Raw genomic sequence first — 20,331 nt, 5'->3', positions numbered from 1 at the left:
CCACACACCCTGACCCCCACACTCAGACCCACACACCCTGACCCCCACACTCAGACCCACACACCCTGACCCCCACACTCAGACCCACATAGTGTAAGTACAGACGCGGAGATGAGAAGCAGGTACGTGGAGTCAACATTTAATTGGAACAGATACAGAAACAAGACAGGAGCAGCGTCAGCACACGGGTATACAAAGACAAACAACTATGAATGCTAAAGCAAGGAACAGAGTGGGGAACCAGACATATAGAGGTAAGGTAACGACAGAGGTGATTGAGTCCAGGTGAGTCCAAAAATCGCTGATGTGCGTGACAGGGGAAGGCAGGTGTGAGTAATGATGGTGGCAGGAGTGCGCAATGCTGGGGAGCCTGGAGAGCCAGGGGGGAAGAGAGGGAGCAGGCGTGACACATAGGTCAGTGTGTCCAATGGCAGGCTCTCTGGCCTACAGACCCAAACTGATCAATGCCGCTTCTCTCTTTTGATTTTGCTTCTATGTGGCTTGTTGAAATGACAAGCTCACTCACATTTGGTACTCAAGGAGCATTGACTTCCAGCCTTGAAATCCTATTCTGCTTTCCCCAATGGTATTGCTATTGGTCCTTACTCCCTTGGTGCGTCCTCTTTTCTCCTCTGTCCCCAGCAGCTCTAAATCCAATAGTATTTTAGCAGAAAGGGGGATGGGGTATCAGAGTCGCCAACCACTCGATTCTATTGACCTGGGTTGGCATGTCAGCCACAGTAAAGCCCTCTTGATTGACTCCTGCTTGGATAACATGTCAGCCAGCATGCATTAGTAATGGCACAGCCCTCACAGAATTCACAGTGGATGGCAAAACTTAGAGGAACACCTCGCATTGAATTACATCAGCATTCATACCAGCAAACCCTACTTTTTAAGATGAGGGGTTAGGGTTCATGTTGAAGTCTGACCCCCTTGTCTGTCCTCCTCTCCGCCGACTTAAACCGTTCATTAAGATCATTTGGATGACCACGTCTTAAGCTGAGTGCCAGAGTTCAGCTCCAGGGTCGTTCACTTGTATTCCACTTCACAACTTAATTGGCTACTTAAGCGTATCGCATTACTAATGGAGCAAATGTAATATTCCTATAATGAGCTGTACCAGGCCATGCTATTGGGTGTCTTATATTATTCAACCGTATAAGGAGTATTATATATTTGAGCCATTTCAATCATTTCCTCAACTCCATGAGGTAATGTGCACAGTACATAGGCCGACTTCAATTAAGAGTTGATAACATGCTTGAAAAGGTTGCTGTGTCTCGACACCTTTGTTACTGAAAGATCCAGATCCGTCGATCTTCCCAGAGCTCCACTAAGATGAGGCTGTTGAAGGCTTGGCAGTAGCAAGGCAGATAAGAGTGGTTCATTCCCCTCGGGTCAAGATGAGGAGGAGGGTTTCACTGGCTACCCAGACTCCTTGCTCCAGCCAAATGCTACGCCACGCCCACGGGCGTTAGTTTCTTCTCTGTAATGAGTCTGGATCTGAGGTACCTCCCCGACCCTTCAGCGAATGTGAACACATGTCTGATTGGTCCAGAAACCGATGGGTTGGACCAGAGCCAATGACACATGTGAGTAAAGCGGCGGTTTGAACATTCGTCATTGGCTTTGATACTCTGAAACTCTGATCAAATCGCTGATGACTTTGTTTTGCACAATGCCCCTCGTGCCCCTTGTCACCACAAAGGACTTCAATGATGGCAGCCTCAGATTAAAGTATGTGGGCGAATGACAGAGCAGCAGAAGCATTTATAGTCATCAGGCATTCGGAGGATGGAACTCCACTTCTCTCCCTGTCAAATCTGTTAAGGGGCTGTCTCTTATACACATCTAGATGTGTATAAGAGACAGGTGCGTGCGTGTGTGTGTGTGTGCGTGCGTGCGTGCGTGCGTGCGTGCGTGCGTGCGTGCGTGCGTGCGTGCGTGCGTGCGTGCGTGCGTGCGTGCGTGTGTGTGTGTGTTTGTTAGCAAAGGGCTWCTCAGGAGAGCCAGAGCCTGGTTCTCACTTCCTACACTGCACTGCAGGCCAGAGGAAGGCTGTACAACTCCTTCATCAGGAGGCAATTAGCAGCTAACACGCTAGAAAGAGGGAGATCTGTTTAGATCTAATGTGAGCTGAAGTGTCAAGAAAGGGTGTGGGTGTGTGTGCATGCGTGAGTGTGTGTGTGTGATGTGATGTGAGGGGAGGGTGGCTCAATGTCAGCCTTCAACATCATTGCAGCTTCAGGGAGAAGGGGTTGTTGCTTATTGCAGCGAGTCACAATGTTTGAAATAATTGTGGTTAGGTCCCTGATAAGGCTCTCAGTAATGGTCGGACTCCGCTGTGTCTACCCAGACACATTACTTGTGGACACCTTCAGGCCTTGTTAGTATTCCTTCCAGGGATTCTATTTCAATTTGGCCTTTGCATAATCGAGTCGGAGCTTGATCGTTTTTCCCTCCCCTCCATTGTATTATTGTTGCTCACTTACAGGAGACAGAATGCTGAAACAAAGCAACATTTATTAATGGAGTATTTAACCCTATTCGCTTGGTTACAATAACACCTGCACGTTTGATTGAATTTAATTGCTTCACTTAATGAACCCACTTAAGGGCCGTGTTTCATTCACGCTGCTCAATTTGGTAGGATCAGCACCGTTACATGGCCATGTGTGGGCTTCGTTTGTGTGTAATTATGATTCATTAGCGACTGATATGTCTTGCTACAAAGGCACGGTAAGAAAATGCTGGATGAGGGAAAAGTGCTTGTTTGGTTATAATGAGATAGCCTGTGTCTTTCGAAAGAGATTATAGATAAAATTATAAAAAAGGAAGAGCAATTTCCCTGGAAACTAGGCCTTGTGTTGTGTTGTTCTTCTTTTTGCTAATAACATTGGTTTGGAGAGTGCACAACATGCCGTCTGGTCCCTCATTGTCAATCAGAATTCCATTACTTTGGAGGTCAGAGTGTCCGGTGCTTCAGGCGAGCTGGGTGTAAGCTCCACTCTGCTCGCATCATCGCACGTCTCTGCCGCTTGTCTATTTTGGAAAAGATAAATAAATAAATCAGACCTGTACAATGTATTCTGTCTCCTCCATCTCAAGGAGAGCGTCAAACCTTTTGTCAGATGTAAGAAAGTGTGGGTGGAAGACTGGAAGTCTGAAGTCAGACAAAAAAGGCAAAACCCCAGCATTGATTTTCCCTTTCTTTTTTTTCTCCACTTGAGCACGTTAACCTGTCTGAGCAATGAGCACACAGCCTCCTGGGTAATTTTATGAATAAATATCCTCATGACCTCTAGCAGAGCAGCAGACAGTGGTTGGCTCTCCAAACTCGCCTTGAGCGATAGCCCTTTGAAAGTACCACACGAAAACAAAACATTGCCTAACCACTATGAATATTTAATTTGAGGCAAGGCATAGGAGCAGAAAGAGAAAGAGACGAAAGAGAGAAAGAGGACAAAGAGTGGGAGAAAGGGACAGACAGAAAGTGAGAAAGTCTGAAAGAGAGAGCGATAGAGAGACTGCCTTTCAATGTTGCACCCATATCCGCAGACTTTACACTAAAGTGTGGTGACTAGCATTAATTGAAAACAGGTAGTGAAAGTGCCCAGGGGAGGAGCTTTGCCATTCAAATCTGATTAAATGCATGTTTACAGCATAACTCGTTTAAGCCGTCCCCTTCTTCTAGGGCCTCCCTCGGCACCCGGGGCCTGGGTCTGATTTCCACACGACAGAGCCAATAGCTAAGAGATCCATGGGCCATGGCTCCACACACACACACACATGCACACATACATACACACAGGGCTGGGAGACCCATGGGCCCACCGCCCGGCATCTTCTTCATTATGCCTGCAGCGCGTGACGATATCATTTCTGCCCGATGATTAAAATGTCTCCGGTGTTGAGGGGACCTGAAGGTTACACCACAAAAGGCTCTCCTCTCCATGGAGACTAAGTCTCAGACCCCCCGACAGTTATAGAGAGAAAGAGAAGAGAAAGAGAGGAGAACAGAGAGGAGAACAGAGAGGAGAACAGAGAAAGGTAGCTGCCTCATCAGAATGTCAAGTAATACAGTTTAACCGGCTCACAACCTCACTGCATTTAACATTTTGGTTATGTAGCATATGCTCAGACAGACAGACAGACAGACAGACAGACAGACAGACAGACAGACAGACAGACAGACAGACAGACAGACAGACAGACAGACAGACAGACAGACAACAGCGAGAGAGACAGGAGACCAGAGACAGAAGAGAGAGAGAGAGGAAGAAAGAGAGAGAGAGGAGAGAGAAGAAGGAGAGAGGAGAGAGAGAGAGAGAGAGAGAGAGACAGACACAGGACAGACAAGACAGACAGACAGACAGACAGAACAGACAGACAGACAGACAGACAGACAGACAGACAGACAGACAGACAGCGGTTAAAAAGACAGAAGGAGAGAATGACCAGACGAGAGAGAGAGAGAGAGAGAGAGAGAGAGAGAGAGAGAGACAGACAGAAAGACAGAGAGACAGACATAGAGAGAGAGAGAGACAGACAGACAAATAGGTGTCTATTATCTGTAAAGGCTGCTTGTTGATTCTTCAGTGTGAGGCACATTGTAATAGCGATGTCCCCTGTCGCCACCGCCACCCAACAGCCTTCTGGGTAATGAGATGCAAATCGGGGAGCCTGAGGAAAATAATGACCCATCATTTATGCTGAGCGTGTATACCTGCGGGGATGGCGGCGTCGTTCATCACCCTGAAGCACTTTAGAGCATGATGCACATCACTTCCTACAACATCACCACAACGCTACAGCGCTGCACGCCACCCCGACACGCCGCGCCATAATAGCTTTAATAATGGGCACCCATATTCATGCAGGGGGACGGGTGATCTTATAGGCCTTCAGAAAAGAGTGAGAGGGAGAGAGAGAGAGGGAGAGGAGAGAGAGGGAGAGGGAGAGGAGAGAGAGAATGAGAGAGACACAGCCAGGGACAGACATGACGAGAAAGCGTTGTGGCCCTAATCGGTGGGTGACGGCGAGGCGGCCTGAAATCAGAGCATGAGGAATCAGCCATTCCTCCACCGCCACAGCAGATGAGCGGCGCGCTGCTAAGATAGATCAAAGTCGGCTGATTGGTTTAGGAGTGTTGTTCCTTGTGAGTCGTCATATTTATCTGGTGAATCAGGCTTAGCGTTTTAGAGCTGGCGCAGTGAGTCGTGGTGGAGGGATGGAGGAATGGAGGGATTAACACTGCCAGCTGTCACTGGAGTCTCTCACCATGTTGTTAGTGTTAGGAAGGGTAGGCTGAGCTGTCCCTGGCTGATCATTCCTCAACAACACCCTCCTCACTGCTCCTAATAGAGATCTGTTCCCAATATAAATAAATATATATTGTTGTTTTACCAGATATGCAGCCATGATAGCAACACCAATCCATAAACTGTAGCCCTGCTCACAATAGAAAGAAATTAAGAGTCACAGTATTTTCACCTGCTATGAACCCATCAGAACAACACCAATTCACATGATTCATTTTTATGTCGTTTTCATGTAGTGTTTTTAGCTGACAGTCTTGGGAGGTTCTTCCTGTCGCTACATAGTACATCGCTGAGTAATGATATTCTCTGAGGGGGAAAATAACACATTTTTCAGAAAGTCAATCAAAATTGAACTGCTGTCAATTGTTTTTGGAAGTATGTCTTCTCATATTGCTGTAGAGACATGAATGAGTGACTACGACTCTCCTCTCATCTGCAATGGGTGGCCAAGGGTGAGGCTGCATGTGGACGCCAATACATACATGATATTACATTGCACACACAGTCCCAGCAGAGGAGTAGAGTTACCTCCCAACGCCAGTACTCCAAGTCACACAACCACCTCCGTTTCTCGTTCTCCTAGGATAGATAGAGATCACCGTGTATTGCAACACAATTGCAACCTTCTTGACTCTTTGCAACAAAATCAATGCAAGCTGTTTTTATATTTAGAAAGGAAGGGAGTTTTGAGAGCTAGACTTTCTCTGTGTCAAGTGCCATTGTCAGGATTAGAGATGCGTACATAAAGTGTGTATGTCCCCAGTGGTCACTTTGAGTATTGACTAGACAGTACTGTATGTTGTTGTACTGTAATATTACAATTGTAGTAGGATGAGAATAAGAATTCACTAGTTTGTTTATGTGAATGCCTGAGCCTCTTTTAAAGACCTAGTTGTATTTTTCTTTGCCAAAATAAGAGTGGTCCTGCTCTTTAACACCCTTGAAGCAGCTGACATGTACAAGCTCAGAGAGAGAGAAGGGGGGGCGACTGCAACTCTCTTCTCCCCGGTTTGTTGAACAATTCCACTATACTTGTTTCATTTAGTCTGTTCTCTCTCTCTCTCTCTGATCTTTCTCTCTATCTCTCTCTCTCTCCCCGTTCTCTCATTCTCTCACTCTCGCTTAGTTAAATGTGACCTTACTGCAATTACACTTCCTCCAGTGAGACAATTATAAATAAGTCATCTTTCATGGCAGAAGAAAGAGGGAAAATAATGATGCAGACTCTTTTGAGGAATCCTTGGCGCTGTGTGTGCTGTTTGAAGTTGTTCTCCTGAAACTGAGAATACCTCTGTCTCTGTTTCTGTGTTCACATGCAAATCATCCTCAAGGAAACCCTGCCCTTCTGCACTGTCCAAATACTTACTCTTTGTCCCCTCCCTCCCTCCCTCCCTCCCTCCCTCCCTCCCTCCCTCTCTCTCTGTCATGTACTTTTCTTTCAATCCCACATTTTAGCTCTGGGATTAAACGTGAAAATTCCACAGGTGTTGATTTCTCTTTTCTCTGTTCTTCTTCCTCCTCGACAGGTGCAAGTGTAACCTTCACGCCAATAGTTGTGTGTTTGACAAAGAGACGCTAAATTGTGAGTGTGAGCACAACACCACGGGGCCGGACTGTGGCCGCTGTAAGAGGAACTACCAGGGACGGACGTGGAGCGCAGGCTCCTATCTACCCATCCCCAAGGGCACGGCAAATACCTGTGAGTAACCAACGCACACGCACAGCAATACACATGCACAAATATATTCACACATGCACAGAGACACATTAACAGATGCAGATAGATATTATGAACACATAATACAGACACAAACATACACACATATATGCACAATATATTTCTCGCAGGTGCAGGTATTCGCACTCATGCTCTGAAGCACCCACAAATTCACACACCTCATGATGGCCGTGCTCTCTCTCTCTCTCTCTCCCTGTCTTTGGAGTTTTATCTCTCGTATTTTTCTTCCTTATGCCACCATCTCTCTGCCTTCTCCTCTCATCGTCTCTCTCTCTCTCTCTCTCTTCTCTCACTCCTATCATCTTACTCCTCATTCTCTCTATCTCTCTCTCTCAATCCCATCTCTCTCAATCTCTACTTGGTCGCGGTCTTCTCGTTCCGGGCGTCACATCTCATTTCTCTTGTCTCCTCGTTCCCGTCTTTCTCCTCTCTCTCCTTAACATGTTAACTAGCGTCTCATCATCTCTCTCTCTTCTCTCTTCTTTAAGTACTACTCTCATCCTCTCCTTCACACCTTGCTGTACAAAATCAGAAATCTTATCTTCGGCTCTAGTTTCCCTATCTCTCTCTCTCTCTCTCGGCTCTGCTCTCATCTCTCTCGATCTCCTCTCTAGTGTTCGTTCTCTCGTCATCAGAGGGTGGATATAAATCCAGAGTTCGAGATTCCTCTTTACTACAAAACAGTCCCAGATCCCACCTAACGCTAGTTCTCCTTCTCATCTTTTTCATCCCCTCTACAATGTCTAAGCTACTGGCACTAAACCAACCACAGTCGTCCATTCATGTTCCATTTTCTTTCCAGCAGCTTATTGTTATTTTACACTGCCTTATTGACAACAAAGTAAAATATAATGTGTATCACCACTTCCCATCCATGAATGAGAGCTGTTTCTTCAACAGGTATTTCATGCAAAGACATGCTGGAGTAAGTTGTCCGGTTGATAGTGGAGCTCAATAAAGGCGATAAAGAGGGGCTTAGAAGCGGGCTCCAAGGAATGATTTTGGGCCCAGTAGCCAGGCTTTCTCGCACTAGACGTGATAAGCTTATGGTAGGTGAGTTTTATTTGAGCTCACGAGGTGAGATTTTTTAACTTTAAGGAAACCTCTGTGGTATGTGTGTGTGTAAATGTGATGTAAGTGAGGAAGTGGTTCGTGCTCGCTGAGTGCCTTGTGTGGTGGTGGTGTAGATGGTGTGTGTGCTGGTGTGGTTTGTCGCTGTGATGTGTGTTGTGTGTGTGTGTGGTGTGTCGCTGTGTGTGTGTGTGTGTGTGTGTTGTTGGGGCCAGAGATGGTGGCAGGAGCTCCTTTCTTTTTAACACCCTCATTGCTGCTCCCTCTCCCGTCCCTTCCTGCCTCTATAGAGGCTGTTGTTGGCCAGACATAGGTCTGTTACTTCTAGCAGGGAGGAGTTTGTAAAGTGAGCTCCGATCAAAGTAGTTCAGAAGTCAAGGACGTGTCTCTCCGATGGACGAGCACACACACAACACACGCACACACTTAAGCACACACACATCGACTACATCACTGAAGAGTAACCATGCTACCGGAGTAGTAGATGAACAGCCCCATTCACACCTAGCTACATCAAACACCCATGTGGCACTTGCGGTTCCATCAGGTTGCAGATGCTGTCCTGTGCTGAGTACCTCACCTGTGGGCTCTTTCTTCCATCTCCTTGTCCGCCATAAACCTCTCGTTTTGGTCCAGCCTACGGACCGATGTCGCAGCTAGCGCTAGGGTGGTGTTATACAAATCAAATGCATAATCCCTCCGAGAAACCATAACTCTTATATGGTGGTGCAAGTTTGCGGCGAGGGTTAAACATAGACAGGGAGGCGGATTATCGCAATACCCCAGTAAGAAAAGGAAGAGAGAGGATCATGAGTCTAGCCAGTGTATCTATGTTTGAAGGCACAACAGTTCATTTTTGATGCTGTTAGTGATGTGTTTGAATTGTGTTGGCAAATTCCTTGAGCCTGCTAGGTGTTATATCGTAGGCGGTCTTTCTATTGCGTTTGGCTGGTTCTGTATTTTAGTCCGTTAGTGATCTTCTCTTAGCTCGGCTGCTGTAGCCTGATGAATCGATGTAAAAAAAGTATTACTCGCCATCACCAGGTGGCGAGAGTTATTGAGTAGCTGTAGGGAGTGTTATAGCTTATAAATGGTCTATCTCGTGAGACCTGGAGCCCAATATGACAGGAATCATTATTTCAAGAAATGCAATAGTTGGTGGGTGTGTGTGGACGTCACACACAACATGACACGACACGGCACAAGCGCACACACACGCAACGCACGCACGCAGCTGGCACTGCACAGCACACACACACACACACACACACACACACATCACACATTGACACACACACAACCAGACACACACACACACACACAGACACACACACACACACACACACACACACACACCACAACACACAACTCACCATCACATGTTCTCTCTCTCACACATACACAGTCCCCTTCACCCTCATGATAAAAGACAGTCTTACCGTAAAGTACATTATTATACTTTATGAACAAATCCATAATGCCGTAATACTGTGAGGTCTAAGAACGCGTGCCCTTCCCCTTGGAATAAAGAAAACGCATGATACTAACAGAAAAAGCTCCTTATGCTGTTTGTAATTTCAAAAGCAATCACAGACAATTTCACAACTCTATCTAAATGTCCCCCCAACCTATCGAGCATATCGCTGTCCTATACAGAGAAATTTGTCAAAATCAAACATTTAATTAGGATTTAATTTATTTTTATGATACACATCAAGTCGTGTGAAGTGGTAACGAGATCGATGAATCATGTTAGAGGATGGTGATACAGTGGATGATTCGACACATATGTTACCGTGTCACATCTACAGAGTCGACAAGGAAAAGAAGAATAGCTTGTTCTTTCTGACCGAGTGAATGAGGGAAAGTGATGGAGAAAGGAAGGGACGGGTGAGATGGAGGGATGGGAAGTGGGCATCACTCTCTGTCACGGATAACTCTGCCTTCTGGGGCCTCGGAATATTCTCGCTCTTTCCCTCCCTTTCTCCCTCCCTCCCGCTCTCACTCTCTTTCTCTCCCTCCTACTTTCTCTCTCTCTCTCTCTTTACTTCTCTCTAACCCCTCTTTCCGTGTGTCAGTGAAGAGAGAAGGAGAGGGATCAGTTGGAGAATTACCCATGGCAGTTCATTCTGCTAGGGCGAGGGGTTGCAAGGGAGAAAGATGGAGGATAGTGGTGTAGTGGGTCTCAAGCCTTTCTTCCTCAAATGGGGGAACTAGACTGGAACTGAAAAGGCTAGCTTGGTGAGCTGTGAAAACTGTGAAGACTGTTCTAGAGGCAGGTTACAGTGTGTAAAACTGCACTGAGTGTACAAAACATTAGGAACACCTTCCTAATATTGAGTTGAACCCCCTCAGAACAGCCTCAATTCGTCAGGGCATGGACTCTACAAGGTGTCTTAGGCGTTCCACAGGGATGCTGGCCCATGTTGACTCCAATGCTTCCCACAGTTGTGTCAAGTTGGCTGGAAGTCCTTTGGGTGGTGGACCGTTCTTGATACACACACAGGAAATGTTTGAGGATGAAAATCCCAGCAGTGTTGCAGCTCTTGAAACAAACATCTACTAACATACCCCGTTCAAAGGCACTTAAATCTTCTGCTTTGCCCATTCACCCTCTGAATAGCACACATACATAATCCATGTCTCAATTGTCTCAAGGCTTAAAAACTATTATTTAATCGGTCTCCACTTCATCTACACTGATTGAAGTGGATTTAACGGGTGACATGAATAAGAGATCATAGCTTTCACCTGGATTCACCTGGTAAGTCTATATTATGGAAAGAACGGGTGTCCTTAATGTTTTGTACCCTCAGAGGCATGCAATCGTAAAACCAGTGAAATGTTAAACATGTATGTACTGTATCATACCACATTCCACATGTCTAAACATTGTTAGGTAACATTATGTTACCTTGTTGTTATGTTGAACGTCCGTAAAACAATCATGGGAGTGCTCAAGCGTTCAGATCTATCCACAGAGAATGATAAGGAGATCACTGTTGTCATGGATACACCTCAGGTCTAAAGTAGACAGTCTGAAATGATGGCCTCTTGATAGCCGTACCGTAAACACACCATCAACGTTATAGCCTTTCTCAGGAACCACCCCCCACATTAAAACAACTATGGTAAGTACAAATCATGTAAGGTCTATCAGGCTCTGTATTGCATCACACTTCCCTGCCTTGTGGTCCGTGTTGGACGGCAGTTCTGTGGTCAGCGACACGTGCGATCGAACCCACCTCTGATCTCTAATTCCTCAGGATTAGGAGCCTCATGTAAAGCTTCACATCTTGCCGAGAGGAGTTGTAAATGAGCTCAGATCAAAGTAGTCAGAGGCAGACGTTTCCCCCATGGACACACACACACACAAACACACACACACACACACACACACACACACACACATCCCCGGGGGGATTTGTAGGGATTCCTCTACTCCTCCTCCGTGACAGACCCTGGTCCGTGGGGAAAGGCAAGCCAAAGCCATCTAACTGATATCAGCTTTTATGTGACTTATTGATTTTACCGCTTTCGATTTTAATGCCACCATAGGGGTCAGAGTTTAATAGGTTAGCATTGAATAACTCTCTGTTACAGTAGTCTTTCCTATCTGGGTAAAGTACACTAGTGTGCTAACAGGATCTAGGAAGATTTGTCCCTAGCTTGATCATGCACTGTATTGTACAATGGATTCTGGGGGTGAAGTTTCACTAAGTGCAGATCTGGAATCAGCTCCTACTCTATACGATTGGCTCTGTTGAGGAGACACAGTAGTCATGKAGCTTTAACAGATACCATATTTATGTCTTATAACAGACTTACCAACCCCTAACCAGCAATACTGTAGCATGTATCTGGAGGAGGTGACAGTCACAACAAACCATTCTGCTTCTCTAATTAGTGTACAATAACGCATAACAACCAGATGTCACAGCAGTGTTATTCACTGTTGAATCCAACGGTGTGGTTCAGCATGATGGCAATAAGAGAATAAGACGTTTAAGTGATAATGCCTGAGAAGCCGGTGTTCGGACGACTTAACAACATRGTGCCAATATATCCTCCAAACACCGGCTTCGAGGGCAATATCACTTAAGCGTCTTATTCTCTTATTGTTACTAACCTATTCAAATAGTGATTGACATGTTTTCATTAAAAACATTATTTTGATGAATTTATTCATACTATTTCATCCTTCCACAAGATATATTCCTGACACAAATCTAAGGTTGCTACCCAAGCCAGCTGGTTCGTTCTACTGGTTCGGTGGCCAGAGACGCGACCCAGTCGTTAAGTATTGTTGTTCTGTATCTATGGACGCGACCCAGTCGTTAAGTATTGTTGTTCTGTATCTATGGACGCGACCCAGTCGTTCATTCTAAGTGTTCCATTGCCATACTGGCTGGCAAAGTTATTTTCCCTTGCTTGCTAGATTGCCAACTAAGGCTAATTTACAGTCACGTCAAACAGTGCAGACAGAATAACAACAAAGTAGCTGCCTTTGCATTTGTTTAAGCTGTTTTCTAGTSACATTTATTTGGATACATCCATAATAATGAGCTAATGATGTACGATTTCACCTGCCATAAAAAAATGTGGTCTCTCGTAAGGACACTTTTGTTCAGAGGAGCTAGCCAAGAACACTGCACTTTGTTAGGCAAGTCAGTTAAGAACAAATTCTTATTTACAATGACGGCCTCCTGGGGAACAGTGGGTTAACTGCCTTGTTCAGGGGCAGAAGGACAGATTTTTACCTTGTCAGCTCGGGAATTCGATCCAGCAACCTTTCGGTTACTGGCCCAACGCTCTAAACACTAGGCTACCTGCCGCCCCTTTCAGAAATTGTGTTTGCGAAAATGCATTATGACACCTTTCTGTTTTCTCAATGACATTAAATTCAGCATTTTAAGCGCAAGTTTTAAGCATTAAAGTTTGTTCCAACTGAGCGAGTCTGACCACAAGTCAGAGACCACTATGATGACACACCAATGCATTTGATGGATCCTTTTTGTCTTCTTCTAATGCCTCTTAAGGGAAGTAATCCAAAAGTAATCATTACTGAGTTTGGATAATCTAAAAGTTATGTTACTGATTACAGTTTTGGACAGGTAACTAGTAACTGTAATGGATTACATGGCAAAACAAGTCAGCCAAAATGTAGATTTAGAAGGAAAATACACTATTGTTTCCTATGAATCTTTCCACACAGTGGGATATATCCCACTTCAACAGATTATCATAACCACCTATAACATGTTGCCTGATACTATATTTCCTGCTGCCGTCAGTGGTTGAACGCAGTCTGGCCCTGTTCAAGCAGCCAGCCCAGCCTGGCCCTGAGTCCTAGCTGCTATAATGAAGGGTGTCTGCAGCAGTGTGTCTGGAGTGATACCATGGATACTGTAATTAGTGATACCTAAAGGCCTAGGTGGCCATTGTGTCTACACAGAGATGGGAAGAGAAGAGCTCTCTGCTCCCTCTTTCCCTGCCTCCCTCGCTCCCTCAATCTCTCTCTCCCACTTCACCACCCCCCTCCCTCTCCTCCCTGCCTCTCTCCCTCCTTCCCTCCCTGCATTATTTAATTATACAGCATTCTAGTTCTGCATCCAAACACCCCCCCCATCCCTCTGTTCTTTATCTTCCCTCTCCTCTTTAGGTGTTGATGCTTTACTCTCTTTCCTCTCTGCTATTTGCATTGTCTCCTGACTCTGCTGATCCTGTTCCCACTCCTCTATTGTCATTTCATTCACTCTCTCTCTCCTTCCTCTCCCCCTTTCCCTCTCTCCATACCCCCCCCCCCCGAGACCCGGCTTGTTTACTTTGCCTTTCCAACATCTCGCTCGCTGCAGCTGCGACGGTAATCTTTCTTTCAAATATTTGTTTCTTCCGTCTCAGGATTCTGTCTCTGTGTGCCTCATTCCCGGAATCTTAACTGTGCCTCCGAACTCGGCACACATGCACTTTACCACTTGCCACCTTCGATATAGATCTATTCCCCTTTCCCCCACAAGACATTTAGATGTAGGCGGTCGAGTGTTGAGAGTGTTCAGGATGGGGGCAGGCTGGAATTCGTCTCCAGAGGAATTCAATCAAATTATGTCTGCTGCTTTTTCCGTGGCACAGATCGGCAAACTTCCCTCCATCCAAACCTCCATCCAAACCGGTTACTGGTGCCTGTCACTACTATACCGACTGTGCCGGAGAAGGAGATCGAGCCAGTGCAAGAGAGTCAGTGTAACAAAAATGTTATTATAAAGGGGGTCAATGTAAATAGTTCAGGTAGCCATTTGATGAACTGTTCAGCAGTCTTATGGCTTGGGGTTAGAAGCTGTTGAGGAGCATTTTGGTCCCAGACTTGGTGCTCTGGTAGCGCTAGTCGTGTCGTAGCAGAGAAAACAGTCTATGACTTAGGTGGCTGGAGTCATTGACAATTTTTAGGGCCTTCCTCTGACACCGCCTGGTATAGAGGTCCTGGATGGCAGCCCCAGTGATGTACTTGGCCGTACGCACTACCCACTGTAGCGTCTTGTGGTCAGATGACGAGCAGTTGCCGTACCAAGTTGTGATGCAACCAGTCAAGATGCTCTCAAAGGGGCAGCTGTTGAACTTTTTGAGGATCTGAGGGCCCATACCAAATGTTTTCAACCTCCCGAGGCAGAGGAGGTATTGTCATGTCCTCTTCACGACTCTGTTGGTGTGTTTGGACCGTGATAGGTCCTTAGTGATGTATACACTGAAGAACTTGAAGCTCTTGACCCGCTCCACTAGAGCCCTGTCGATGTGAATGGGGCGTGTTCAGACCTTCATTTCCTGTCGTCCACGATAAGATCCTTTGTCTTGCCATTGTCTGTGAAATGATGACAGCCAGGGAAAGTCATTGCCAACTTTACCTGCGGTGGAAATGTAGAAGATAAGCTGTTGTGGATGGTCCAGGTAGACACAGAGACAAAGACCTGGTGAAGGTCAGGATGGGGTTCCGTTGAATCAAACATAATGAGGCTTGCAGGTATTCTACTACCATTCTACTGGCAATGACACAAATAGGATTTCTATACTGCAATGACACCAAATAGGCATATCTACGATCACTGCAATGCACAAATAGCCATTCTACTATCACTGCCAATGACACAAATAGGGCAAACTTCTCTTAACTATACCAATGCAATGACAATAGGCATTCTACTACACTGCAATGACACATAGCATTCTAACTATCACTGCAGATGCACACACATAAAGACATGCTCTACTGTCACTTCAATGAGGCAACAAATAGGCATTTCTACGGATCACTGCAATGACACATAGGCATTCTACTTTCACTCGAATGACACATAGGCAATCTACTATCACTGCAATGACACAAATAGGTATTTTCACTATCCTGCAATACAACAAATAGGTATTTCTTACTATCACTGCAATGACACAAATAGGTATTCTTACTATCACTGCAATGACACAAATAGTATTCTACTATCACTGCAATGACACAAAATAGTATCTTCTACTATCACTGCAATGACACAAATAGGGTATTCTACTATCATTGCAATGACACAAATAGGATTCTACTATCACTGCAATGACACAAATAGGTATTCTACTATCACTGCAATGACACAAATAGGTATTCATACTATCACTCAATGACACAAATAGTATTCTACTATCACTGTCCAATGACCGACAAGAATATGTATGTCTACTATCACTGCAATGACAGAAAAAAAAGACAGTCAAGGGGGGGCAAAAAAGAGCCAACCACCAACAAACATGTAATCAACATTACCAAAAAAAACTGTAACATATACAATACATTACTTTACCAGATGAAATATTTCATTTAGATTAAGATACTTTTGATTTCAAGATGATTACTTCTTGATTACCTGTTTTGAATTCAAGAAGGAGGTTTGCGGGAAAAATACATTATGACACCTTTCGGTTTTCTCAATGACATTCAATTCATAATCAAAAAAAGAGCATACATTTAAGTTTGTTTCCACCTGAATGAGTCTGACCACAAGTCAGAGACCAGTATGACACACCAAATGCCATTTTATTTTCATATTTTCTCTTCTTCTAATGGCCTCTTACAGAAAAGTACGTCCAAAAGTAACTGGAAGTAATCAGATTACGCTACTGTGTAATCCAAATGTTTACGTTACTGATTACAATTTTGGGCAGGTATTTAATAACTGAAACGGATTACATTTAGAAAGTAACTACCAACCCTGTCCATGGATGGCTAATTGGCAGATAGGCCTTCAATGGGAGACTGGGAACAGTTTAAGTCTGGCCAATCATACAGTACAGATACTAGTCGCTGGTGGATAGAGCTAGATTAATCTGAGTTTGAGACTTTGTATTTGGCCATTTTCTGATTTTCTACTTTATGATGTGATGTGTGTGTGTGTGTTTGTGTGTGTGTGTTGTGTGTGTGTGTGTGTGTGTGTGTGTGGTGTGTGTGTGTGTGTGTGTGTGTTGGTGTGTGTGGTGTGTGTGTTGGTGTGTGTGTGTGTGTGGTGTGTGTGTGTGTGCGCGCGCGTACGTGCCTGCATCTATACGTGCCTGCATCTGTGCCTGTATCCGTGCTTGTGTATATATATATAACATATATGTGTAAACGTGTGTATACACACATCCACTTGCCACGCCCTTAGAGATCATGTTCCCCATCAAACAGACGAGTGAGATGTGACTGAGAAGTGACCTCTGGAGAGACTGAGAAGTGACTGAGAAGTGAACTCTGAGAGGACTGAAAAGTGACCTCTGAGAGACTGAAGAGTGAACTCTGAGAGACTGAGAAGTGACCTCTGAGAGACTGAGAAGTGACCTTGAGAGACTGAGAAGTGACTGAAGAAGTGACCTACTGAGAGACTGAGAGAGACTGAGAAGTGACCTCTGAAAGAGAGACTGAGAAGTGACTGAGAAGTGACCTCTGAGAGACTGAGAGTGACTGAGAAACCTTGAGAGACTGAGAAGTGACTGAAAGTGACCTCGAGAGACTGAGAAGTGACTGAGAAGTGAACTCTGAAGACTGAGAAGTGACCTCTGAGAGACTGAGAAGTGACTGAGAAGTGACCTTCGAGAGACTGAGAAGTGACTGAGAAGTGACCTCTGAGAGACTGAGAAGAGACTGAGAAGTGACCTCTGAGAGACTGAGAAGTGACTGAGAAGTGACCTCTGAGAGACTGAGAAGGACTGAGAAGTGACCTCTGAGAGACTGAGAAGGACTGAGAAGTGACCTCTGAGAGACTGAGAAGTGACTGAGAAGTGACCTCTGAGAGACTGAGAAGTGACTGAGAAGTGACCTCTGAGAGACTGAGAAGTGACTGAGAAGTGACCTCTGAGAGACTGAGAAGTGACTCGAACGAGTGACCTCTGAGAGACTGAGAAGTGACTGAGAAGTGACCTCTGAGAGACTGAGAAGTGACTGAGAAGTGACCTCTGAGAGACTGAGAAGTGACTGAGAAGTGATCTCTGAGAGACTGAGAAGTGACTGAGAAGTGACTGAGAAGTGACCTCTGAGAGACTGAGAAGTGACTGAGAAGTGACCTCTGAGAGACTGAGAAGTGACTGAGAAGTGGAGATCATAAAAGTCTATGGAGCGCTCCATAAACATAAGCACACTAATGCTCTTCCTGTGCACAATTAGATTATGTTATGGAGCATAATGGAGAGATGCAGAGACACACACACACACACATACACTCATACACACACACACATTCTGTTATGACTAGTAATTGGGAATATGGGCAGGTGAAGGGGATTGGAAATGATGGTAATTGAAAGTTAATGTAATGAAGCGACATACAATCTCCAACATCTGCTTTCCTGCCTGCTAGTTGTTCATAGGTATAATAATTACATTGACAGGCAATGCTGCTCTGGCCGTGACCTGGCGAAGAAAAGGTTGTTGGATCAATACCCTAAATTTTGTGAAGTGAAGGATTGAATGTGTATCTTGTATTGACAACCGTTAATTCATCAAATGGATGTTTTAGAGTTGAAATAAGTAGCCTGATGGACAGTGCTACATTTCAATGCAATACAGTTTAAATTCTACTCTGAATAGATTTATTTAGAAATAATGTAATCTAGTCTCTACCTGTATTTTGGGATTGATGGTTGCAATAAAACAATTAAAATAAAATAAACTGAAAATGTTTCAATAAAGTAAAATACTTACTCTAAGAACTATAAACTATTAGGGCTCATGCATATCCCCTCGGCTCTAAATCATTTTCTAATATTTATTTAGAATAATTGAAGGGAAGATTGCAGAATTAGGTTGCTGTTAAACATTCTGATTAGTTTCATCCTTTCAACTAAAAGTCCCAATACGACATATAAAATGTGTATTTTGGGAGAAATGTGTATTTTATCAAGTTGGAAAAGTGTTCGGATAAGTGACATACAGTTGAAGTCGGAAGTTTACATACACTTTAGCCAAATACATTTAAACTCAGTTTTTCACAATTCCTGACATTTTTAACCCGAGTAAACATTCCCTGTCTTAGGTCAGTTAGGATCACCACTTTATTTTAAGAATGTGAAATGTCATAATAATAGTAGAGATAATTATTTATTTAATCTTTTATTTCTTTCATCACATTCCCAGTGGGTCTTTTGATTTTCCCATGATGTCAAGCAAAGAGGCACTGAGTTTGAATGTAGGCCTTGAAATCCATCCACAGGTACACCTCCAATTGACTCAAATTATGTCAATTAGCCTATCAGAAGCTTCTAAAGCCATGACATTTTCTGGAATTTTCCAAGCTGTTTAAAGGCACAGTCAACTTAGTGTATGTAAACTTCTGACCCACTGGAATTGTGATACAGTGAAATAATCTGTCTGTAAACAATTGTTGGAAAATTACTTGTGTCATGCACAAAGTAGATGTCCTAACCGACTTGCCAACACTATAGTTTGTTAACAAGAAATTTGTGGAGTGGTTGAAAAACGTGTTTTAAGGACTCCAACCTAAGTGAATGTAAACTTCCGACTTCAACTGTACATGTAAATATGAGCACTACATGAGCAGGAGTGAAGCCTCTGTCCACATAAGACGGTGAAGACCCACATCATCCCAAATCCAGTTGTTGTAGCTTGCTTGCTAGCTTATTCCATCCCAGATCCGTGTGAGTGGGCTAGATCAGCTAGATCCGTGTGAGTGGGACAGTTCCTTTTGCATGGGCCCGGTGCACTTAGATAGCTGGCTATCTGTGTTTTTTTATCATCTACTAGCAACATAACATGACAAAACTCTTTAATACCTACTTACCCGATTCACCTAGGCTCAGTTATTCCTATATGCAATAAAAATAACAGATATACTGTACAGTTTGAATATTGCATTTCTTTCAAAACTTGGTGTATAGGCTAAACATTTAGAGCTAACACTGGGCTTTGAAACCTCCTCTTTATTCTCTATGAAAGAAGTATCAGGAAGTATCAGAAGCCAGCATTCTTTCTTTTCAGCTGTGATTCACTGAATAAGATTGTGTGTGTGTGTGTGTGTGTGTGTGTGTGTGTGTGTGTGTGTGTGTTGTGTGTGTGTGTGTGTGTGGTGTGTGTGTGTGTGTGTGTGTGTGTGTGTGTGTGTGTGTGTGTGTGTGTGTGTTGTGTGTGTGTGTGTGTGTGTGTGTGTGTGTGTGTGTGTGCCTGCATGCGAGTGTGTGTGCATTTGCTGTGCCATTCTCTGGTTGGCGTCCTTTCCCTCTCAGGTAGTCTGCCTCCAGAGTCTACTACTATTCTGTGTTCATCTACCTGTCTGCCTCCTGCCTCCCCACTCCCCACACACCTCGCCAATAAGTCATACATTTGGCTCCTAACTATGCCTGTCGAGCCGGGATCAGAGAGAGAGAGAGAGATTAGATGATGTGAGGTGGATCGATGGCTTATGGCTGGCCAGAGCGTGCTTGCTTGCACACAAACACACACACACACACACACGTGTGTGGACATGCAGACACACAAAAACACATACACACACTAGCAGGCACAAACACACACACACATACACATACACATTATGTTATGCAGACCCCCTTTGTAGACAGAAGGAGAATGATGAGGTAATCCTCCAGGCACACCAAGCGCTGTTGACTGAACGACTGAGAGGCCTTCATTTGATGAAGGAGTAATAAAAGACAACAGATCACAGATGTCTCCATATC

General features: G+C 44.5%; 1 protein-coding gene across 3 annotated transcripts in view; it reads left to right on the top strand.

Annotated features, from left to right (window-relative positions):
• Nucleotides 1-20,331, top strand: part of ntng1a (netrin g1a) — a 95,098-nt gene that overhangs the window by 47,838 nt on the left and 26,929 nt on the right. For all 3 annotated transcript variants that reach the window (XM_024000112.2, XM_024000111.2, XM_024000113.2), the window contains exon 2: nt 6,851-7,023. In XM_024000112.2, the coding sequence (XP_023855880.1) occupies nt 6,851-7,023 (173 nt within the window). The remainder of the gene's footprint in view (nt 1-6,850; nt 7,024-20,331) is intronic.

Source organism: Salvelinus sp. IW2-2015, linkage group LG14 (genome assembly GCF_002910315.2).
Source record: "Salvelinus sp. IW2-2015 linkage group LG14, ASM291031v2, whole genome shotgun sequence".
Classification (NCBI taxonomy): Eukaryota; Metazoa; Chordata; class Actinopteri; order Salmoniformes; family Salmonidae; genus Salvelinus; species Salvelinus sp. IW2-2015.
This window is presented reverse-complemented; position numbering and strand designations above follow the sequence as displayed.